We start from the raw sequence: 24,640 nt of genomic DNA, 5'->3' as shown, positions 1-24,640 counted from the left end.
TCCACTTGACGCGCCTTACTGTTGCTTAGTGTTTTATTTACTGTGCAAATTCCATTCAAAAGTACAGGATTATGATTGGAATTAAGAGCTGTCCCTAACCACGACTGTCCCAGGCAGTGTTCAAGCACTAGCCAGGCCGCTAGCCCCCACCAAGTTAAGTAAGATGGAGGCCTCCCCTTGGGCTGTGCACGGCTCAGTCAAGGAGGCGGATGAGTAAATCAGTCATTTCACTGCACTGTGATGAATACTGCTATAGCCTGTTTATAAGGTACATGCAGAGAGTGGCCGTATAAACCCGGGTGGAGTCCTCTGTGGTCTCCAGGAGGAAGTGTCGCTGAAGGGATGAGTGAATCACTTACCTGAATGGAATGGGGACAAATCTTTTAGATCACAGTGTCTGCTCAACAGATACCTGCCCCCTGTCATTCCACACATCTTCTCCCTTAAAGACAAATATTTCTCCTAGCGCCTACCTAGTAATCCCTTGGGGTCTGGCATGTGATTGGAACTGTGGGCACTAAATTGGAGTCCCTGGAGCAGGTTTTGAGAAGGTTGGAAAGCTGGATTGCCCCCCGGAGGCAGAAGAACTATGGGCTCCCACAGCATTGTATTTTATTCGTCAGCTTGGAATGTTGGAAACCCGCATTCAGTTCACACATGCATATCCCTTTACTTTCATTGTCTCCTTTTTCTTTTTCTTTCATGGTGGGAAAAATGAATTGGAGGGACCTCAAGGCGGTCGGAGTCTGAGAAACCTCTGCAGTCACGGCAGGCTTCTTGGAGAAGGTGTCAGGCCGGAAAGGTGAGGACTAGCTGGACTAGTTAGGTTAGGCACCTTAGCTGGAAGGGCCTCCTCGATCCCGGGCTGCACTCGGCCGGCCGCGCCACCCTTCCCGCGTGCGACCTTTGTTCCTGCACTAATCTCCCACCCACCGAAGTGTGTGTGGTTATCACTTCCCCCTTTCTGCGCCGTGCGTGAGTCGAGGCTCGCCCTCGGCTCCTGCTTCCCTGGCCGCGCGGGGCTGCGGGCGCATCCCGGGGCTGTGAAGTGTCCTCGGCGGCGCAGCCAGGCCCCGCCTCCGGCCCCGCAGTTCAAGTGCAGGCTCGGAGCGGCGAGCCGGGGCGCACCTCGGCGCAACCTGCGGGCTCCGGGGGAAGAGCCTCTCCCCGGCGGCGCGCCGGCTGGCGGGAGCGGACGGAGGCCGGCGCTGCCCGTTAGCAGCCGCGGCAGCAGGAGCCTCCTAATTACTCACCACGCTAATTGCCCAGCACTGAACTTCAGGAGCCGGTCTGAAGCGGAGCTCCGGGGGCGCAAGAGGAAGCAGGAGGTGTCTGGGGCCGGGCTCCGCCAGGGTTAAGTGCCCGCCCGTCCCCGGCTTGGCGGCCAGCTCGCCTTCCGCGGGAGGCCGGAGTCGTCGCCCGGGGACCGGGAGGTGCGCCCGGACCACACCGGGCCCCCTCCCCCATCGCCGCCTCTAGGAGGCGCAGAAAGTGGGGGCGCCAGCCTGGCGCGGGGGGCGGGCGCGGAGAGCCAGAGGGGCTGCGGGGACACCGAGATGGCCGATGAGATCGACTGGCTGGACCTGCCAGGCCGATGGACCTACGGAGTGGACCGCGGCGGGAGAATCTTCTTCATCAAGTATGTAGTGCTCTTTCTCCCCCCGCACCCCACCCCTTTTCCACTTTTTCTTTAAAGTTGTCCGACTTGAACGGTGGCAGGGTTGGGGGTCAGGCTGGGGTGGTGGTGGAGGGAGTGGGGGTGACTAATAAGTTTATCAAGATACCTGTTTGAATGTGACTCCCGCCTTTTCCTCAATGGGTCAAAGTCCAGCTAAGGCTCACAGGCTTCCTTCCCTGGGCTGGAGAGAGGCAGGGCAGGCGAGGCGGCCTTGAGCCTCTTCCCCGACCGACCGCCGCACCCCGCAGCAGGAGTCCTTTCAGCTCCTACACTAAAAGGAAGCTAGGCGACTTCTTTCCTCCAGACTTGGGCAAAATGACAGCGTATTAGGCGCCCCTGCCTCTGCCACCTGCTCTCTGCAAGACTCCAGCCCTCAGCACGGCAGCTCCTCCCCCTGCCTGCTGCTTCCCTGGGTCTGTGGTCAGGAGGCAGGAGCCTGATGCTTGGAGCATTCTTTGCTGCTCTCAGTGATAAATTAGCACCGTTCTATTAATTTCATAAAGCAAATGGCTGTGGCATAATCTCATTATAGCAAAGTGGCCCTGTTTGGCCCCTTTTTTGGCTGGCTTCTCTAACAGTCATCCTTTGCCAGGCAAGAAATCTCCCCATGATATATAGCAAGTGTGGAGAGCACAGCAGTTTGGACTGTTCCCACACTTGACGAGCTTCCTCTTCCTCAAGATAGCCACTCAGAGAACATCAGGGCTGAAGGGAACACAGGGGCAGCGCCTGCATTGTTAGCACAGGACCTCTGATGGTCTGGAGAGATGCACAGTACCCGTCTGAGGTAGGACCGACAGGACCCCTCGGCACAGGGACAGCCTGAACCCACTTTCTCTTTTCCAGGGGCTGCCGCACCCACGGTTGCTGTTTGGGGTTTCCGTTTCCACATTTGCTTGGCATTTTCTTTTGTCATTATCACCACTGTTTATCATAATTGATGCTGAATTATATTATCTTAGCAGTAATTTCATGAAAGTTCTTGGCCCTAGGTTAGGGATCCTTAGTAACAGAACTCCAGGATTAAAAAGAGGGTCACTCTCCTCAGGGGCTCGAACCTGCAAAACCTCTAAGAACCATCTAGGTTAAGTGTGGTAGAGTGTGCCTGTGCTCCCAGCTACTAAGGAGGCTGAGGCAGGGGGATCACTTGACCTAAGAGTTTGAGAGCAAGCTGGGCCTCGACCTCAAAACAAACAAATAAACTAAAATAAGAAGTCATCCAGGGAGCTTACTGAAAAGACCCATTCAGGGCTGGGCGTGGTGGCGCACACCTTGGATCCCAGCACTCTGGTGGCAGAGGCAAGGGGATCTCTGAGTTCCAGGCCAGCCAAGGTTACATAGTAAGACTGTCTCAAAAAAACAACAAACAATAAAGACTGATCCCTGAGTCGTCCGTTCCCCACTCCACCCCTCTTTCTATTCTGAGCAGAGACAGCCCAATGGGCTGAATCCTTAAGAGCTCCTGATGTGCTGACCCCGAATTGGCCTCCCAATTTCCTCCTAATCTTCCCTTTAATTGCACAGTCTCACATGGAGCTTTTTACTCTTTCCAGCAATAAAAAATAAAAACAATAAGAGAGATCTCGGAATAACATGGTATACCGGGGAGGCATTTACTTGTGTGATGCTGCCTATGGGACCCAGGAGGGAAACTAAGATGGAGACTGAGGAGGCGATCCATGGAATAAGTGCCGGCCTGAAGCTGAACAGGAAGGGAAGAGTACAGTGGCCTTGGGCAGTGGGAGGTCTCGTAAGAAAGGCAGGGTGGGCTTGAGGCAAAGGTACCCGGCACCCTCTTGGGTTGCAGTGGAGATGGAGTGGCAGCTTCGGGGGTTGCAGAGAAAACAGGACAGGAAAGCAGGAATGCACCATCAAGGCCCAATATGTTAGCCAAGGGGTCGCGACTCTATCCTGCAAGAGACAGAAAGCTACAGGCCACTTTACCCCAGGGCTGGACACTGCAGGATCTGCATCCAGGAGGATCCCTCGGGCAGCTGTGAGGGCTGGGAGATGTATGTGGGGTGCTGCAGAATAGAACATGGCTAGGACGCCGCTGTGCAAGCTAGAAGTCTGAGACAGCTGCTGGGGCCTGAGCGGAAGCAGGTGAGAGAGCAGAGGGGCATCTCTCAGAGAGGATTAAGAGTGTCCCCGTGGGCTGGGGGGGGGGGGGGCCTGGAGAGATGGCTCAGCGGTTAAGAGCACCTCTTCCAGAGGACCTGGGTTCAATTCCCAGCACCCACATGGCAGTTCACAACTGTCTGTAACTCCAAGATCTGACACCCTCACACAGACATACATGCAGGCAAAACACCAATATGCCTAAAATAAAAACAAATAAATTATTAAAGAAATAAACTCATTTAAAAAGCTGAGCAGTGGTGGCGCACACCTTTAATCCCAGCATTTGGGAGGCAGAGGCAGAGGCAGGCAGATCTCTGTGAGTTTGAGGCCAGCCTGGTCTTCAGAGCAAGTTCCAGGACAGGCTCCAAAGCTACACAGAGAAACCCTGTCTCGAAAACAACAAGAACAAGAACAACAACAACAACAACAACAACAACAACAAAAAGAATGTCCCTATGGCTGAATGTAGGGAAGGGAAGAGGTACCTCATAGTGTCTCCCTTGATTGGTGGAGATCAAGACTAGAAGACGAGGACCCCAGCTCATGTGTATGTTGAGGGGGCATAAGTTCAACGGTGAAATGTTGAACTTGAGGTCCCTGTGTGTCCATAGGGTTGTGTAGCTGCATTATCTGGCATTTGAGATAAGTCTGGACTAAGAGGGTCCTCTAGAAGCTGTCCTGCAGAGGTGGGACCTCCCAGAGTGTGAGCGAGGGGACAGAAAGATAGCCAGGCAGCGTCAGTCTTTAAGGAGAGAAGAGCTTGGGAAGGAATTAGGAACCAAGGGGGTCAGAGGTGAGCAACGCCGGGATTGGAGAAGAGAGAAGACATGAAGCTTGAGAAGGAATTGGGAAGCAATGATCAATAGTGGTCAGATCAATACAGCAGAAAAGCCAAAAGGGCCAGAGGTTATGAAGTGGCTGCTGTGTGGGAGGGCTGTCCTTAGTGGAGAGTGCGTTCAGGGAGGCCGGGAACAGAGACCAGAATAATGGGGATTGGTGAGCAGGATGCCAGCAAGCCGGGGGAGCATGAGAGACTTGTTCCCAGGAGGGATGCTGGATTGAGGAGGGTGCAGAGAGGAAGTTGGAGGGGAGGAAGGTGTCAGTGAGAGGAAGATGGGGAACTGAGACCCAGTAGAGGGGAGGCTGCTGCGTGCCACAGGGAGATGCAGTTCATGATTCAGGCTGGGGCTCTCAATAGATGAGGGGCTATAAAAGATGGGCTAGAGTAGAGAGATAGCCCGAGGAGAGGATTAGCCTCAGAGGAGACTCACTTCTCCAGTGTAGAAATAGGAATGAAAGGGTAGGCGAGGAACTGCATATGTTTACAGGTAGGGTAGATATTCGGGGAACCTGATGGTTTTGACTGGTTCTTCAGTTACAGGCTGTAGAGAGTGCAGGGTGGTAGGGTATGTAGGCGAGGCAAGCTGGGGCTCAAGGCTGGTGGGGGAGGCCCTAGAGTGGCTACCCACTGATACCCCCGAGGAAGGACAGAGTTCTACCTGGAGCTTGGCTTTGTAGTGACGCCAGCCCCGCCCCCCCCCCCAGGTCTAGCTTCCCCATCAGTGCCAAGGCCAGGCAAACCCCAGCCACCTTGTGCTGGGCCAGGCTGACAAGGGGAGGTGACAGAGGATAAACAGAGGGAGCTGAAGGCTGTGGTGGAAAAGCCATCCTGTGATGGGTGATCCGCAGTATCCAGGTGATGTGGAGATGGAGGGGACTGTGTGAAAGGAGAGGAGCGTCCGGCAGCATAAGAGGGTGAGGACACTGGCTCCCTCAGGCCTTTTTAACATGCCTGGCCTTCTTCTCTGGCTTCTAACCAGCACAAACCCAGACCCAAGGCCCCACTGTTAGAGGCCATCTCCTACAGCTCCCAGCGACTCCGGAGTACAAGAGGTCACTAGAATTGTGACTTAGTTTCTTCTGTGCTTGATAGAGGGGTGGGTTAGTTGGAGAGTCTCTCTGTACAGCAGGTGTCCAGCTGCAGAGAAAAATTAATGAAGTTGCTGGACGTGGTGGCTCATGTCTATAATCCCAGCACTCGGGAAGCAGAGGCAGGCAGATCTGTGAGTTCGAGGCCAGCCTGGTCTACAGAGTGAGTTCCAGGACAGCTAGGGCTGTTACATAGAGAAACCCTGTCTTGAAAAACAAAACAAAACAAACAAACAAAAGTTAATGAAGTCAAAAGAAAAAGTAAAAGGGCACATGTCCCCTCAGAGCCCACAGATGTTCACAGCAGCTTTGCTTGTGTTGGCGCCCAAGCTGAGAACAACTTGTGTGTCCGTCTCACGGGAGTGGATGGGCACACTGGCACACCCTTCATGAACTGGTAAAGGGCCATTCGTGAATTACTGACACTACAGTGTCAAAGAAAGCAAAAAGGAAGGAAGTTAAGAGAGAGAAGTCTGGCTTGTGTGATTCCTTCTGTGTGTGTCCAAAGCAGATGGGTGTGGCTGGGGGGGGGGGAGGGGGGAGGAAAGGGAGAGATAGGAAGACCCAGGAGGGTAGACAGGGCTGGGAGGGTGGGAGACAGGATGCACAAGGGGGCACACAGAGTTGGGGGTTCACTATCTTGATTTGGTGGCAGTTTTCAAGGTGTTCTTCACATTTATCAGAACATTAATTTATACACGCACGCACGCAGTTTCTGGTCAGTCTTACTACAGTAAAAGTTGAGGAGACTCTTTGTGGATCTTATGCATGTCAGTATCCCCACCTCCACCTTGTCCATCCTGAAATGGCCATGACTGGCAGGCAGGAGCTTCATGTTGGGACACATCTGGAAGAATTAGTGTTCCTTGGGTAGTAGGGTTGGAGAAAACCCATGAGTTCCTGTGCCCTCAGATCGACAGTGTTGGGGAGCCCACCTCACTGGGTGTAAGATACTGGAAACAAATGGGGCGTGGGCAGTGGGCAGGTCTGAATTCTGGCTCCATCACTTTCTAGTGTGACCTGGGCAAGTTACATAACTTATCTGAACCTCAGATTCAAAATCTGTCCATTTTTTTTTCCTTTTTGGTATTGGGGGTGGAACCCAGGGCCTTGTGAGTACAAGGCAAACTCTCTACTGTAGCTCTGTCCTCAATCCTTATTTATTTATTTATTTTTAATTTAAATTTTTATTTTTATTTATTTATTTGTTTATTTATTTATTTATTTATTTATTTATTTATTTATTTATTTATTTATTTATTTAGGCAGGGTTTCTCTGTGTAGTTTTGGAGCCTGTCCTGGAACTCACTCTGTAGCCCAGGCTGTCCTGGAACTCACAGAGATCCACCTGGCTCTACCTCCCAAGTGCTGGGATTAAAGGCATGCGCCACCGCCGCCCGGCCCTTTTTAATTTTTTGAGATAGCATTTCAAAATGCTGTGTAGCTCTGGCTGGCCTGGCACTTGATGTGTAGATCAGGCTGGCCCTCAACTCCGAGAGATTGTCTGCTTCTGCCTTCCAAGTGTTGGAGTTAAAGGCATGTGCCGCCACACCCAACTTTCTGTGAGATTTTTTTACGTGGAGGGAATGCAGGGAATCTTCACAGTGACCACCTCTCGGCCACCTGAGGAACTGCTTGTTAGAGGTCCTCACGGTCACTCTCAGGTGGCCTCTTCAGTGAGTTGGGCAAGGGCAGGGGCATTCGGTCCTTTGTGGTAGCGCTGCACCTGCAGCCTCCGGGGTCTGGTCTGTGTTCCTGCTGCTTCACGGTGTGTCTACGTGCTGTCTGTGTTCCCGCTGGACTAGTGGATTCTTCAAAGCCACGATTAGATGCTGCTCACCTCTGAAGCATCAGGGTTGACTTTGCAGATATGAATACAAACAAATGCGTGGCAGGGTGGGCATGGCCATCCCAGGAGGGGAGAGTGCTGCTCCAGGAAGCCTTTTGTGAACCTGACCCTTCTTTTTGGTCCTTCCATAGTGATGAGGAGAAGTCAACCAGCTGGGTGCACCCTGGTACGGACTCACCCATCCAGAGTGGATACTCTTCCAGCCCAGGTAAGGAATCACCTGCAGTTGTAACCTTTGCAGTTAATGAGGAGACGACAGCTTGAGGTGGTCACAGGAACTCTTGGCCCCAGACCGGCTTTAACTTCTCTCCTTTGCTGTGGGTATACTCATCCTAGCCTCCGGACGGCCCCTGGGGAGCAGAACAGGACACCTGTAAGGGGTGCATTTCCACAGATCTTAAAGGACAGATCCACCTGAAGGTTGCTGCTCTCCTGAGGCTCCGGACTGGGCAGACCCCAGCCACCGTGCTCCGTGCTAAGTTGGACTGATTTCCATCTGTGCTACTTCATACATCTGTCCTTAGCCATGTGTGCTAGTGAGCAATGGGAATGTGGTTCGTCTACAGTGGACTGGAAGTCATTTTAATCAATTTAAATGCAAATAGCCCTTGGTGGCTGGTGGAACTCCTTCAGCTGGGGAGAAGGAGGGCAAGGCTAACACTGGTCTCCTCCTTGCCCTCTTGGGTCTCCCAGGCTAGTGGGAAAGGTGGGATGTGTACAGGCCAACGCCGCACAAGACACAGCTGGAGAAAAATTTCAGCTGGGGTTACAGGAGGAGAGAGCCAGGAGGCCTGGGGGCTGCAAGCGAATGAGAGGCCTTCCTCTAGGGTGAGAGGCCAGGAGGGAGGGGGGCATGAGCCGTACTGGGGGAGAGTCTCCTGGCCCTTTACAGCCTGTACCTGGCCAGACACCAGCCTCCGTCACTCACGGGGCACAGCTGGCTCTGCTGGACTCATTGGCAAGGGTTTGACCTGGCCAGAGCCTACTTATTTAGATCTTGCCTGGGGAATCAGAGCTGAAGGAGGCTTCAGGGACCATGGAGTTCAACTTTTGTGTTTTAGGGGAGGAAATGAAGGACAGAGAGGAACTACTTGGCTCCAGGCCACCTGGCTAATAAGTGAAGTGGGGTCATGGTGAAAGGCACATTCAGAGGTGCAGAGACCTAGTTCCGGCGGCGGCGGCTCTCTTTGCCGTTAGTTGGTCGTGGGCAGGGGCTTGGCTCCTCTGGGACTTGGTTTCTAATCTGTGTAAATGGGAGAGGATTATAAACCTTACAAAGTGGTAGCAAGCGCCATGCAAAAAAGCTGGCACCCCAAGAGGTGGGGGGGGGGGCGGGTTGCAGTTGCTATTGTCCGGTCTCGAACTCAAGTGAAGTGAGGCCACCTGCCGCCATGCCACAGCTGGTTTCTTCTGCTGGTGGGTTGTGCTGGTGCAAGGCCTCAGCAGCTCTAGTTGAGGGCAGCATCGCCCTAGGTCGGACTTAGAAGGTTCTCAAGAGCCCGGGGGACAATTCTTTCCGTGTTGGTTGCAGCCTGACTGGTTGTCCAAGGCTGGGAAGGAGTTAAGATGCCCCTGAAGCTTGCTGGGAGGGCAGCTGCCTGAGCGGGCACTCCGCCTGGACAGGAACATAAGCGCTCTTGGTGTTGCCCAGGCAGAGAGGGCAGTGTGGAGGGAAGTTGCTAGAAAAGGCAGAGGACAGAAACCACCCTGGCCCCTTTCCCAGCACATCACAGTGGCAGGATTATTTATGATTCTGACCCAATGGGGATCCCTCTACTTAGGGAGGCTGCCAACCCACACACCCTTCTGAATGGGAGCGTCCTCCCACGGGGACCGAGGGGAACAAGTAGCATTTATGGAGCCACACAGAGGCAAGAATGTAGGCTTTGGGGGTGGCAGACCAGCACTCACATCCCGGCCCAGACACTTCCTGTGTGACCTTAAGCAAGTTGACTAACCTGTCTGGGCCTCAGTTTCCCTCTTGGTCTGACACCCGGTACATTGCATACTGTACATTAGACTCGTAGAGGGGCCACACGTGTCTGAGAAGGGACACTCCGCCGAGTGGCAGCTGCTGAGATGGTATGGTATTCCTCTGGGCCCGTTCCTAAGGGGCCAGGAGCTGAGTCCACTGTCTCGTTCTGCTGAAACGACAGCAATAAATGGAAACACGGGATCTTCATAAACACAAGGGACTAAAATGATGGGTCCAAGCCGGGCCAGCCACTCCCCCAGACTCATGCGCTGCTCTTTGCGTGTGTCAACCAAAGCAGGTGGCAAGACAATGCAAGAGTCAGACTAGGAGAGGGTGGCTGTGTCTTGAGACCCCCTGCCCCAGGCAGGCGTTTGGACTGACCAAGAGAGAAGCAGCCAGTGCCGAGAGAATCCGCTCCCATTTTCCAATATGTCAGCCAGGGGGCTCCTGCTCCCTGTAAGAGGGGTGATCACCACCGGCCCTGGCTGGTGTAGATTCTCTCAAGGTTCTCTCCTGTGGGGTGGGGGAAAGCTCTGTGCTGGGAAGGTGGGACCTGGCTAGTATGTCTCTTTTGGTGGCGTGAGCACTGTGCTGGCTAGTCTGATGTCAACTTGACTCACGCTAGAGTCATCTGAGAGGAGGAAGCCCCTGTTACGAAAATGTCTCGAAATAAGATAGGGCTGTCGGCAAGCCTGTAGGGCATTTTCTTAATTAGTGATTGATGTCAGACAGTTCAGCCCATTGTGGGCGGTGCCATCGCTGGGCTTGTGGTCTTGGGTTCTGTAAGAAAGCCATGATGAGCAAGCCAGTAAGCAGCACCCCTCCATGGCCTCTGCATCAGCTCCTGCCTCCAGGTTCCTGCCCTGTTTAAGTTCCTGCCTCCACTTCCTTTGAGGATGAACAGTGATATGGAAATGTAAGCCAAATCAACCCTTTCCTCCCCAAGTAGCTTTGGTCATGGTGTTTCCTAGCAGCAGTAGTAACCCTAAGACAGCAGGTGAGTCGGGACCTAACCTGGCTCTCTGGAGATGGTGTCCATAGGGCCACCTGGCCAAGGTCACCTTCCTCAGTGATTCTGCCATTGACCTCTTGAGCTTCTCTGTGGATACTTTTTTTGCAGAGATGCTATTGAAATTCAAAAGCCAGTCTCTGTTTTCTGGGACCTGTTTCCCAGGTCCTCAGTGCCTGTGGCAAAGAGGTTTGGAGGTCCTAACACTGGCCTGGGACTCAGAGACTTGTGTCCCAGTTAGATCTTGCGTGCTAAGGACCTCTGAATCCTGGGGCCACCCACCCTTGCCACCAGCTTTGACCTCTGTGATGAGAGGATCAGAGGACTCTGAGGACCTTCCAGGACAAGCATCTGTGGGTTCCCTGCTGTGTGTCTCAGGGTCTGGCTCTAGAGCTGGCCCAGTGCAGATGCTCAGAGAAGGTCTGGGGGGTAAATGAGAAATACCGTCAAGCAGTGGTTCGTTTTGTTGCCTTGCTCTTTCATGTGCTCGTTGCCAGAGGACCCCTCTGTCTTCAGTCATCTCTCTCCTCATTGATGAAGGCTTGGATGCTAGAAATAATGGGCCAAGGAAGTTGTAAAAGGTGCACTGGCTGCTTGGACACTGGGCCTTCCTCTGGAGTTTTCCTGCCATTCCAGGCCCCAGGCTCGGGGGAGCGGAGAGATGAGTAGCTGTTTCCAGGACTTCTCAACTTATGGTTTTGCTTCCTTGTAGGTTTGCCTAAGGGCTGGGAGATGGATTCAACCCCGGAAGGAGCTGTATACTTCATCAAGTGAGTAGATTGCTTCCTTTTTTTTTAAACCTCACCTTTTGGTCTGGCTTTCGTCTTAGTCATGGATGTCTCCTAGGGAGGGAGGTGGCTGAAGGATCTGGTATATCTATCACCTTAGGTACAGCCACCGGGTCTGAGGGTGGCCAGAGGCACCGGGAAGCATGTGTCATTTGGCCTAACTGTGACTAGTGTCAGTTACAGAAAGGTTTCTGTGGTAGGGGTCACGGAGTTCTGGGCTGGGCTGAACCAGCAGCATGACTGGCTCATCTCACGTGTAGGAGAGACTGTCATAGACGTACCAGGCAAGAGTTGAGGGGACAGAGATGGGCACTGAGGTGTGAGGTGGGGTGTGGAATGTTAGGGGCCCAGTTCTTGGGAGGAAACAGGCTTGCAATGGCAAGGCTAGGCCCAGCTGCTCTTCTTCTTCCGGATGGGGCCTCTGTGGCCCTTGAAACACGAGGTGATCTTGTTCTTCTAAGGGATTGGCCGGGTCATGTGAGCAATGAGTCTTGACTCTGGGGTGGCTGAGGGTAAGCCCTGGGAACTGCCTGGCTAGAGGTAGGCAGGCAGAGGATGCGGCTTCCAGTTTTGGAGGTCCACAGCCACACACTTGGACTCATTTCCTGGAACTCAGTGCCTGTCTGTCTGTCTGTCTGTCTCTACATCTCAGGTCTAGCTTCCTGCCAGAAGTGAAACTCTCTGTGCCCAAGCCTGTGGGCGTCTGGCCCGAACCACCCCTATATTCTGCAGCCACCAAAGAGTCCCAGTGCCCACTGCCCTGGAGCTGGGGTACTGTCTCTGCCAGAGATAGCCATGGCTTCTAAAGAGGAAGGAAGTCCTCCTTTGTTTGAAATCCTCATCCCTATCATGGCCTGGTGGTGCTGGCCTGTAATCCTGGCTACTCAGGAGACAGGCAGGCGGATCCCAAATTAAAGGCCCACCTAGGCTACATACTAAGTTCTAGGCCAGCCTGGGTAACTTAAGGAGACCGATACAGCTCTGTGGTGGACACTTGTTTAGCATTTGTGAGGTCCAGTACTCTTCCTCCTACTCATAATAATAGTAATAATGATGATAACAACACTTAAAAAAATGTCCACCCCTAAGGACAACTAGGCATCATCTTTTTTTTTCAGTCCCTGCCTCAGAACCAGCCAGCACAGACATCAGTGTGATTATTGACCAGATATATGTTATTTATTTACTTTATGTGTATGGGTGTTTTGCTTGCATGTGTATCTGTACCACATGTGCGCCGTGCTACCAGAGGCCATATCTCCCAGGAGAGTTACAGATGGCTGTGAGCCACCACGTGGGTGCTGGGACTCGAACCTGGGTCTCTTGGAAAATCAGTCAGTGCTCCTAACCACTGAATCATCTTTCCTCCACCCCCCTCTTCTGAGACAGAATCTCATTATTTAGCCTTGAGTGGTCTGGAACTTGCTGTGTAGACCAGGCTAGCCTTGACCTCACAGAGTTTCACCTGCCTCTGCCTTCCAAATATGGGGATTAAAGGTGTGCCCCACCCTGCCCTGCAGTGGTAACTATATTTTTAAAGAAAAAAAAAAAAAAAGGCCTTTCTGCACATGACCTCTTTGGAAACTGCTTGTTGTCACATGATTCCACAGCTAAGCCTCTGTAGGGCACACCCAGTGCTCGCTTCATCTAAACACCCTCTGCCTCTCCCGTTCTTAGAAACAGCATCTTAATATTTGTTTGGTGAGCGTTCAGTTGTGGGTTTGTTTACTCAATGTTGTTTCGTCTCATTCATCCTTCAAATTTGCCACCGAGAGGCTGGAGAGATGGTTCAGCAGTTAAGAACCTATGCTGCTCCTCCAGAGGACCCAAGAGTAACTCATGTGCCCATACCCACACACAGACAAATAATTTAAAATAATAAAAAGGAACCTGAAAAAAATTACCACCTAAAGCCGGGCGGTGGCGGCGCACGCCTTTAATCCCAGCACTCGAGAGGCAGAGCCAGGCGGATCTCTGTGAGTTCAAGGCCAGCCTGGGCTACAGAGTGAGATCCAGGACAGGCACCAAAACTACATAGAGAAACCCTGTCTTGAAAAACCAAATAAATAAACAAATAAGAAATGACCCCCTAAGATGGGGTGCCCTGCCCACCTCTGTGGCCTTCTCTCCCACAGCTGTGCTATGCTGACGCTCACCTTTCTTCCCTTTCCTCACACCAAACCCAGACCCACCGCAGGACCTTTGCACATGGTGTTCCCTCTGCCTGGAGCGCTTTCTCTTCCTCCTATGCCCAGGTATCTGGCTCCTACTTGTCAGCTGGTTCTTTTGTGGTACTGGGGCCGGAACCCGTGCCAGGCACAGCACTGCCAAGCCTAGTGTCAGCTCATTTACCTTTTGGTAGCATTCCGTTGCCGAGTAATCTTTGAGAAAAGCCTCATCTCATCTTCTATTAGCCTAGTATCTTTCCGCCACACTGTAGGAACCCAGGATTTACTGAAATGGGTGGATAGGTGGAAAAAAACGGGATATAAATAAAAGCTCAATTAATTACTGCTGCAGATCCCACTCTAACTTTCTCCAGAACCCCTCCCTTCAGTGAGTGCCGACATGAATGGTTTCCTCTGCATCCCACTTATGGGCAGACCCCCACAGCGGGGAGCCTCACCTTCCCTGCCCTCCCCATAGGTCTATCACCCCTCCTGTCCCATAAGCTGCCTGGTTCCCAGCATCCCTGAGGCCACAGCCTGAGTTCACCCCTACCTAGACCTTTCTAATAGCTTCTCCATTGATTTTCTCTGCCCCTGGTCAGAATGCTGCAAGAGTGCCCCCCACCCAACCCCCAGTATAAAGTGCTCATGTCATTGTCTGCCAAAACCCTCCCGTATTTCCATTGCTTACAGGGTAAGGCCTAAATTCCATTTTCCAGCCTGTCCAGGGCGTCCTGACTGGGTTCAGCATTGTCCTCTCAGCCCTGCTTCCTAGTCATTAGACTCTGGGGTCCCCTCCTCATAGACCTGCTTTCCACCTGAGGATGCTCTGTACACATTGCTCCCTCTATGTGAGGACCGGTCTCCTTGCCCCTCCCTGTTCTCTGCTCTGTGGGGGAAGCCCCTGGGCATCACAATTGTTTATCTCCACACATACCAGCTTTCCTCCATCAGCGATTCTCCATCCCTGGTATGCACCCGAGTCACTGGAGGGTTTCTGAAATCCAGATTGCTGGCCTTCCCTGGAGTTCCTCGCTCAACTTGACTTCTCAAGTTGAACAGGCTTCCAGCTGATTGGGATCTGCCGTTAGGGGCCATCTTGAGAACCTTGAGACTCCTCATGGGGCAGGGATGACACAGGGGTGCCTATGACGTCTGGAGAGACACTATTGTCTGTGTGTATTATGATGAAATGTCCACAGCCCGTGACAGAAGTAGGCACTCTCAGAGCTCAGGGCTTTACTATGTTACCTCATTTTAATCCTTTGGTAAGGGAGGCTATGTCATCTCTGTTTTAGCAACTAGTAGGGAAACTGAGCTGTCTAGAAGTATACAGAAATCCAACCCGGGAGGAGTTGCTGCGGGTGATTTCACTGCTGTGTTCTTACCATGATGCCACAGTTGCCTTCAGCATCCTTGGTGCCCGGGGCTTCATGCCCCTCACCAAATGAGCACACCAACGAATTAATGACTCCTGAACACCTTATTTTCTATGAACAGTCAAGTCTCACCAAGGCTTCTGACATTTGATTGGGAGGTAAAGTAGAAACTATGAAGACTCCACACCTGGATCTCAAGAAGTAATTAAAAAAAAAGTCGCATGTTCAGACAATTTGGGGAGATCTTTCTTCTAGCATGGGGAGTGGCGTTTCAAGGAGCAAATAGTAACATTCTCTGGGCTGGGTATTTAGCAAGTATGATAACTGTATTTCATGAAGCCTGTCCTTTCATGATATTTGGGAGGCAGGTCTCATGGTACCTGCTACTGGTGTATTGCTTTAGTGTGCTGAGGGTTTTTTTGTTTTGTTTTTGTTGTTGTTTTTTGTTTTTCGAGACAGGGTTTCTCTGTGTAGCTTTGCGCCTTTCCTGGAACTCACTTGGTAGCCCAGGCTGGCCTCGAACTTACAGAGATCCGCCTGGCTCTGCCTCCTAAGTGCTAGGATTAAAGGAGTGCACCACCACCGCCCAGCGTGCTGAGGTTTTAAATGTGTCATTTGCCAAGTATGGAGGGGATGTGAGAAGAGAAAAGGCTAGAGACACGGATGGCCGGAGCTCATGGTGGGCCTGTGTGCACTTACCACACTAATCCACAGGAGGGTAGCAGAGCACACATGGTCCACAGACCAGGCCCTTCAAAAGGGTTTGCTGGGTGGTGATCCACTGCTGTAGCACTTGCCAGGAACTGGGGGGTGGAGGGTGGGAGGTGGAGGGGGTGTCTTGACTATCCCTTCCTGCAGTTCTGTTACTGTGGGTCTGGTGGACTTCTGAGCCAGGTGCGTGAAAGCAATTCCTGGCAATAAGAAGTCTGGACCTGGTCTCCTGCTTCCTTCACTAGCAGCGTGCTGTGGAACAGGTCTCTTCTGTCTTCAGGAGTGCCTCTCCCTCCAGAGCTGTCAGGGCAGGAGCCCTGGCAGAGAGGTGGCCTACACCCTGATAACGCTTGCTCTTGCCGCTCCTCCACCCAGGGAGCCCCGCCCAGCACTCCTTCCTGTTCTGGTCTGAATACTTCCTGCAGGAAGGAGCCAAGTGGGCAGCTGGACACCTACCTGGACCTCTGGTGCACTGAGGAGCTGCTCGGGTCATTCCAGGGATTGCTGGGAGGCAGACATGCAGAGGCCAGGGCTCTGCCCACAGGTGTTCAAGAGCCGGCTGACGAAGCCTGTGTAGTTTCCTGGAGGCTGTGCGGGTCCCCAAGAGTCCAGCAGATCCTCAGCCTGTGGGTCCCCAGAGGAGACACTCTAGGCCCTAAGGTGGAGCCACCAAGAACTGTTCTGCTGTCCTTTGGACAAGATGGACGAGAGAAGCCACAGGGCAGCAATTCTGGTATAGTGGACCTGTCAGCTCTGTCCCCAGAAAGGCAAATGTCACTCAAGACAGGAAAGAATGGGACAGATAAACAGGAGGCAAGAGATGATCCAGGGTGCAGACAAACTCACTTACAGATGAGGAAAACTGAGGCCCAGCAGTCAAGTGCCCAGGGTAAAGGTGCTGCGTTAGTCAGGGGTGGAGCTGAGTCTGGAACCCGAGTTATCCATCCGACATCCCCCTGATTCCCAGATGGTGTGGTCTGAGTGAACGAGGCCAGGGTGGCCAAGGTCTCTGGGTGAGAGCTAGGCACTGAGGGACAGTTAAGTCCATCAGTTTAGTGACCACCAGGACCATGTGTGGAGTGGGGAATAGGGATGATCTTTGAAGGGCTGTGAAGAGTGAGTGAGGTGAGCTTGGACCTGGAGCACAAAAGCAGGACCACAGAGGCGCTTTTGTGGGGGGATCCTCCTTCCTCAGGCCTCCTCCTCAGCCTTTCCCAGGAGCAGTTTGCTTCTCAGCTGGGCTAACAGAGGAAAGATTTAGACTTGGCAAAGAATACTTGCTTTCTCAGCTCTACCTCCCCCGTCCTGCCAGCCCCATAAGCCCTTGTACATCTCCCATTTTGCTCCCTAGCAGGAAGGCACCATGCCCAGCCCAGTCATCCATTTGGCTTCTCCTACCCCCTGGAGCCTCGGTGTCCCCTAGAAGCAGCCACCCTCCTGGCTCAGGCTTCTAGGTGAGGCAGAGCTTTGTCTGAAGCTCTGGCCCTCTGTCTGCCAAGGAGGAAACCCGCCCAGCAGGCCTGTCTGCTGGCTGCCCTCTCCAGTTGCCTGAGGATTGTACGGCATGAGGCCTGAGGTCCTTGTCCCCTTCTTTCCCCCTCTTGCCTCCTGGAATCCCTTTCCCAACCCTATTTTGCTCCATCAACCTCTCAAGGCCGGAGACTCCCCAAGAGCCCCTCATTTCTGGCTGCCTAGAAGCCGACTCGGCCCCACCTGTACCAGGCATCCTTGCCAAGTCCTGGAGAGCCGGGCAGGTGAACGGGCCTGGCACTGGGCCCTTCCTGACAACTTCCCTGCCCCTTTAGCTGAGAGGCTTTCCCTGAGTCATTGAGGACCAGCCTGGCAGCTCATCTAGGGAGCGGAGGAGAGGGAAACCCTCCCAAGAGAGCAGCTAGGCTGCTGTGTGCTGACCTGCTCTGGGTAGGGATGAGGGTTGTCCCTTAGGTACCTCCCCAGGCCCCTGACTTTACCCCATCAAATCTCCCCTATATCCCCACTCCCCTCATCTGTCTCTTCCTGGGTGCTGGGACGGGGGTGTTCTCTTGTGCCTTCTAAAGTAGATTCTTTTTTTAAGAAAATGCTCCAGGTGGTAAAAATGATGCTTACACAGGGATGCTCATACACTGTGTCGAGATTCACTCAGGTTTGAGTGGGGAGAGGTTGCTTTTCTACGCTTTTTTTTTTTTTCTTTTAAGACAAGGTCCCATGTAGCCCAGGCTGGCCTTGAACTCATCAAATAGCCAAGGATAGCTTTAAGCTTCTGATTCTCTTGCCTATACCACATTTTATGAGGTGCTCATTTTGAACTCGGGGCTTCATTTCACGTGTCCTGGACCATCTGAGCCCACATCCTCAGCCCAGGCTGCTTTTTAATTTTTTTTTCATTCAAGACAGTCCATTAACAAATAATGATAGAATTATCATGTGGGTGGGGCCTTGCAGGGACTTGACATTTAATCTCTGCTTCTTGGGATATTTCTAAGTTCAGAAGTGACCTCCATAGTATAGTCGCCAGCTTTGTGTCCAGGATGCAGCTGAGATGTTAACCCTGGAAGTTAAGGGCAAATCATTCCCACTCCCTTCTGATCCTGGATATGAAACCAAGGTATCCATCACACTTACCCACTGTCATAGAGAATCTACTTTCCCAGAGAGATGTCAACGGAAGGAAACTGAGGCACAGTGGAGGAGAGAGAAGGGGGAGGCTACTGACTGTTTACCACAGAAATGGGGCTGTAGCCTTATTGTTTATAGCTCATCAATAGTGCAGAACACAGGTGTTGGGGCGTGGCTAGCATCCGCATCCAAGGTCACCAGAGACCAGTCTGGGTTGAAGACTAGGAGATCCTGGTGTTTTATAAATGGGTCCCACATCTCTCCTAATCGTTTTCCTTTAAATTCATTGTGTTGGGGATACGGAAGTATCAGGATTCCAGCAAAGCCCTCCTGATACCCGGGATGGTCCCTCTGTATGGGGACCGTCACAGAGCTGAAAGGCAGCCTGGGTGCATGACGCCCCACCATAGTGCCAAGCCCATGGGCAAAAATTTCTAGCTTTCTGCAGTCTCCCATGGGAAGACTCTGAAAATGCTGCTTACCCATGTGCAGGCCCGGATGCCCTCTGGGGGGCAGCCTTGTCCTGGCTGTGGGAGGGCGGAAAGGCTGCGCCCACCAACCCCTTCTTCTCTGAGGGGAGGGCTGCAAGGGCGCTTAGCAGCTTGTCACTGGTGTGGATGGAGTTAAACCTTTCCGGGGACTATTTACTCCTGATCCTAAGTGACAGCTTGGGGAGGGAGAGTCACGTGGTCCTGAAATCCCCACGGGAGCCGATGGAGCATGCCCAGCTGCTTCTGCCTGGGAAAGGTGCTGGATCCTGCAGTAACCACAACAGCATCCTCTCCCCGGAGCCAGGGACCTGCCAGCGGGAAGGATGACTGATTAGATCAGATTAGATCCAGTGCCCCGCTCTTCGGAAGGGGTCCCCAGGGGCGGGGGAGGAGGACCCCAGCTGGCCCGAGCTGGGGGAGGGGTGCCTCTGGAATCGCACTTCGCGCTCTCAGCGCGGGATCACACCTCCGAGGCCCAGCCGGTGAGTCCGTTTAGGTGCATCATATCTAGGAGGTGGGAGGAAGAAGGCTGGGCTGGGGCAGGGCTGGCAGCCGATGCTGGCCGCACAGGCCAAGGTTGCATGCACTGCAGTGAACTGCCTTCTTCATCCTCAGCCTTGGCAGCCTTCCTTGGGGATCATGGATGCTGCGAATGCTAATTATAGCCTTTCTGTGACCTCACCCCCTTCTGAATCCCCCAGAAGGGCCGGCACCACCTGAATTGATTTCGTTTGAATTGCGTCCCTGGGAGAGGGCAGCCTTGGGGCTGCCAACCTCCAAGGTCCAGCCCCACCCTACCTCTAATCTTATAGGAAGGAGAGATGGAAGGGTTCAGGGGTCAGGTTCAGGTCGGTGGAGGCTCTCTTTCAGCGGGACGGGTCAGAGGCTCTTGGTTTCTCAGGGGGGCATCCGCGGTTCTTTAGGTAGCTGCTGAAGGGTGTGTGGGCAGGGGGTGATGAAGAGCGAAGGAACATGCAGTGTTGGTAATGGAAAAGCAGGCGGCTGCTGTTTAGAGCCTTGGGACGGGGCTATTGTGTGAGGAGTCTGGGGATGAAGTGGCCAGCAATGGGCAAGGGAGGGGGAGGGGCGAGGAGAGGGGAAAGAGGAGGAGGGAGAAACGGCTACTGGGAGATGCTCTTTGAGCCTGCAGGCCCGTCTGGTGGGCAGAGTGAGAGGTGGGAGACCCTGGATGCAGAGAGAGGCGGGCTAGGGCATGGTGGAAGGAGGGGAGCGGAGGAGAGAGAAGGACAGGGTCCCCAGTAAATGTCCCAAGAGGTGGTGGCCTTCAGGACTGGGCGGCTCTTCCCAAGTCCCTCCAGACCTCTCGCTCTCCATCTGGCATCTTCCAGTGGCGCACTCCGGCACGGGTCTTCAGCATGTGTGGGCGGAGCCCTGGCTGGCACGCCTCTGCCGGAGCCCCTGTCCAGATGGCTGCGGGGCACTGCAGGTGCCAGCTTGGTCCCCAACCCGGGACCTCTGAGCCCTGTGGAAGTGGGGAGGGTTCTGCAGCTGCAACCGTCCAGCTGCAGCCTCCACCTCTGGGCAGCTGCGTTTTAACCTGGGCAAGAGCCGAGTCCATCCTGCCGGCGGAGAGGGGTGGGCCCCTGTCACCGAGCCTCGGCCGGCAGCCGGAGGGAGAGGGGAGCAGGGCGGCAGTGCTCCCAGAGCGGTGGCAAGAACAGTCCCCGTGCACCTGCACAAACGCAGAGCTTTTCTTGCAGAAAAGAGCAGGGTTCTGTGTCTCCGCACAACCGCGCAGTGCTGGGCCACAGATATGAATTATTAAAAGCCCTTGGTTTCCCCATCGGGTGGCGAGGTGATAAACGTGTTAGCGCCGTGTGTAATTAATCCTGGTGGCGTGCTGCGTGGGCTGGAGACAAAGGGGCCTCCCTCCCCCCCCCCCCCAATTCGGCTGCTTTTTTCTTTTTTCCACAGGAAGGCTATGGTGCAGGACGCATTACATAGATAATTACATTTAGTGTGTCTGCCTGGATGATTGAGTTAGATTCTTCCTGCTCGGTGCAAATGAAGTAATTACTGAGGAAATGGAGGAGCCCGGCGCCTGCCCTGGGAGGGTTGCCGTCACAACCTCCCTCATCTAGGCCCAGAGGCGCCCGGGGGTGGGCTCTGCAAAGGCGCTCTCGGTTCCTAGGACTGACCTGGACTGCACCCTAGACGGGGGTGGGTTGTCACTGGGAGCTGTGTAGGCCGTGGCTGATGCTCTTGTTTGCTCACCACTTGCCCAGCCGCCCATTTGATGGTCCCGGGACATCCACTTGTCCCCAGGGGCCGGGGAGGAGGAAGGTGGCAGTGCCAGTGAGAGCTTGGCCTGAGGGACAAGACCCAAGCAGGAGGTTGACATAGCCAGCCAAACTGGCATGAATGTTTCTCTAGTTAAAATGCTCTCAGAACCAAACTTCTTCTGGGAGGAAGTGGGGAGCAGGAAGTCAGAAAGTCTACTTAGGATGGACTCTAGCTGTGTGTGTGTGTGTGTGTGTATGTGTGCATCCCTGTCACCGACGCTCCTTAACCTGTCTGTACTTGCCTCCCCCCAAGCCCCTCTGAGCCCTCGGACAGCCTGGGGGACCCCCGGGGACCCAGCCTCCTTACTTCACAACAACTTCCTGCAGGGTGGGAACATTCCCCTGTCTGAGTCAGACCCTTTGGTTCTGGGGCTTTGAAGCTTCACAAAACAGGCAGGCTTCTCTTTCACACGGGATTAAAAAAAAAAAGTGTTGCTTTTGAATACGCTGTTTATAGTCTACATGTGGGTGAAGTGTGTTTCACATAGCCATTTTTGAACATTTTAGGCTGTCAGCTTTATTTTCCTTTTTACAAATAAACACAATATGTACAGTTTTTGTTTATAAGGGCCTTCCCATGCTCCCCTGACATTTAGGATTTTTTTCCCTTAGTATAAACCTCAAGACACAGAATTGATATGATGGTCTATACTTCAAAAATTCCATTCTGTACTAAAATAGTTATTAAACATAGAAACATGAAAAGAGATTTGGTATCTACTTCAAACATTTTGGTTGATGTAACTTTTTAGAATTCAGTCACAAACATGTGAGTAGATTTGTTGTGACAGCATACATATATGCCATAAAGTTTTGTTTTTTGTTTTGAGACAGAGTCTAACTATAGGCCTGGCTGGCCTGGAACTTGCTATATAAACCAGGCTGTCCTCAAACTCATAGCCATCTATCTGCCTCCTAAGCTGGGATTAAAAGTATGTTCTAATATGCCTGAACCATTTAAATTTTTAGCCAGCTGTATATTGCTGTTATATAAGCATTTTCCATGTCGTTACTGTTTTTTTACAATATTTTAAAGTGGTTTCCTAATATTTCATTACATGTTTGTTCCAAATTTTCACCTTTATGTTAAGGTGGCTATTTCAAAATTTTCACCTTTTATAAACAATTATAAAATGAAATATACATATTCCAATCATTACACATATCGATGATATTTCCCCCTTGGGTTACATTTCTCAAAATAAAATTGCTGCTTACTTTAAAATATTTGGATAAAGTTGACCAAATTCTGTATGCAAAAGCACTTACTCACTCACATTCCTAGTAGTTGTATATAAGAATGCATTTTGTAGCTGGGCTGTGGTGGCGCACGTCTTTAATCCTAGCACTTGGGAGGCAGAGGCAGGTGGATCTCCAAGTTCGAGGCCAGCCTGGTCTACAGAGTGAATTTTGGGACAGCCAGGGCTATACAGAGAAACCTTGCCTCCACAAAAAAAAAAAAAAAAAAAAAATGCATTTTGTAGGGCTGGAGAGATGGCTCAGTGGTTATGAGCATGCACTGCCGTTCCAGAAGACCGGAGTTCAGTTTCCAGCATGGACTTCAGGTGCTCACAGCCACTGTGACTCCAGGTCTGGGAGGATCCTATGCCTCTGACTTCCAGAAGCACCTGCGCTCACATGCACAAACTCAGACCACCCATCCCCCAGGATTTTAAAATTTAAATAATTTTTTTCAAAGGATGCATTTCGCAGGCCAGTGGAGATGGCTCTCTCATAGTGTTTGCTGTGCAAAGAATGAGGGCTCAGCAGTATGGCTGGAATCAGCACTGGAGAGAAAGAGGAACCTTGGGGATTGCCAGCAGCAAGTCTAACCAAATCCGTGAGCTCCAGATTCAGGGAGAAACCTATCTCAAAAAGTAGGTGGAGAGCAGTAAAGGAAGATACCCAACATTGACCTTTGGCCTCCACATTCATGCATACACAAATATGAATGTGTACACACACACAGAGAAATTTGTGACATGACTACCAGCCCATATATGATAACATCTTTTATGGCGGTAATTTGATTTCTTTGCCGTTTCAACTGCTTTGATGAGTAGTAAGATCTAATATTTTGCGGTTTTTGTGCAGTCACTCAAAAGCCAGACAGATGTGCTGTTGGGAATGCCGTGGGGCAGTTGGTATGGAGGTGCCTGTTGATCTCTGTAGACCTGTAGATGTTAGTCCTTATTGTGTGGATTCAGGCAGTGTGGAGACAGACACCTGTGCCCTGTAGGATAAACGTTTGGTTCTAGGCTGCTCAGTTTACCTGGTTACATTTGTGCCTTCCTGGGATTGGCAGGAACTCTGCTCTTCAGGCTTAGAGTGCTTGGTGAAGGTGAGGCCTCGCCTTAGCATTGGAGTCACTGTCTGCCCGGTCTGACTCATTACCTGAGAGGATCATGCATCTCTAATTGCAAATGCCAATTTGCTTCTAATTAGTCAAATGCTTGCAATTACCCTGTTAAGTTCAACCCGGCTCTGGGTGTTGAGGTCATTTTTTCTTGATTTTGCTTGTTTCCTGGGTCATCATGAACATCAGTGGCTTTCTGGAGACTGCAGTCAGCCTGTTGGCCTCGCCTGAACCTGGGGCTACCTCACTGCAGGTATGAAAGGACACAAAAGCTGTTTGGGTGGGTTATGGACGGGAGCATGGTGCAGTGCTCAGAGACTTGCTGGAACCACAAGGGAGGCATAGAATGCAGATTCCCATCCCTCTGACATCCTCCTCTCTAAGATGGGAGTAATCCACTGTGTACTAGAGGGTCCTAGGTTGCAAAGAAATTTTTTTTCCTTGAGACAAAGTCCTACAATGTTGTAAAAAAAAAAATCTTATAATTCACAGTCTAATAAGGGAGCAGGCAGGTGGGCAAATGATTGTTCTGAATAAAATAGGTATATAAAATATATATATAAAATAAAAACAGCCCAGACAGACTTTCCTGTTAGCTCAGTGGTTCTCAACATGTGGGTTGTGACCCCCACAGGGATCATAGATCAGACATCCTGCATATCAGATATTTACATTACGATTCATAACAGTAGCAAAATTACAGTTAGGAAGTAGCAACGAAGTAATTTTATGGTTGGGGGGTCACCACAACATGAGGAACTGTATTAAAGAGTTGCAGCATTAGGAAGGTTAGGTAATCCTGACAGGAAAAGACTTTCACAGACAGAGATGTGGGGTCATCTTAGCTTTGAGACCTTGAATAAGTCCCTTGACTTAAGTTTTGGTGGCTCTGTCAGCACCGTGAGACAACATGCTTGTAAGGATCAACCAAGAAACTTTACGTGCCAGGCGGTGGTAGCACACGCCTTTAATCCCAGCACTCGGGACGCAGAAGCAGGAGGATCTCTGAGTTGGAGGGTAGCCTGGTCTACAGAGTGAGTTCCAGGACAGCCAGGGCTAAACAGAGAAACCCTGTCTCAAAAAACCAAAAAAGAAAAAGAAACAAGACTTTGCAGAAGGCACCCAGAGCATGACGAGCATGATAAAAACAGAGGGGTTAGTTAGTGTGTTTTTATCACTGCCATATTTCCATGGAGAGACAGCATGTGCATGGAGAGACACACACATTGCATGTATGTTGACTCCTGGATGTGCTCAGAGTGGGAGA

General features: G+C 52.0%; 1 protein-coding gene across 1 annotated transcript in view; it reads left to right on the top strand.

The window, feature by feature from the left end:
• The first annotated feature begins 1,134 nt into the window (after positions 1 to 1,134).
• The window catches only part of Plekha6 (pleckstrin homology domain containing A6), a 121,163-nt gene continuing 97,657 nt past the window's right edge, over positions 1,135 to 24,640 (top strand). Inside the window, 3 exon segments of the mRNA XM_059281226.1 lie at positions 1,135 to 1,639; positions 7,709 to 7,785; positions 11,274 to 11,331. Coding sequence (XP_059137209.1) covers positions 1,557 to 1,639; positions 7,709 to 7,785; positions 11,274 to 11,331 — 218 coding nt within the window. The 5' untranslated portion in view covers positions 1,135 to 1,556.

The sequence above is a fragment of the Peromyscus eremicus genome, chromosome 15 (assembly GCF_949786415.1).
Source record: "Peromyscus eremicus chromosome 15, PerEre_H2_v1, whole genome shotgun sequence".
Taxonomy (NCBI): Eukaryota; Metazoa; Chordata; class Mammalia; order Rodentia; family Cricetidae; genus Peromyscus; species Peromyscus eremicus.
The sequence above is the reverse complement of the archived record's forward strand: the minus strand, read 5'-3'. Positions and strand labels throughout refer to the sequence as shown.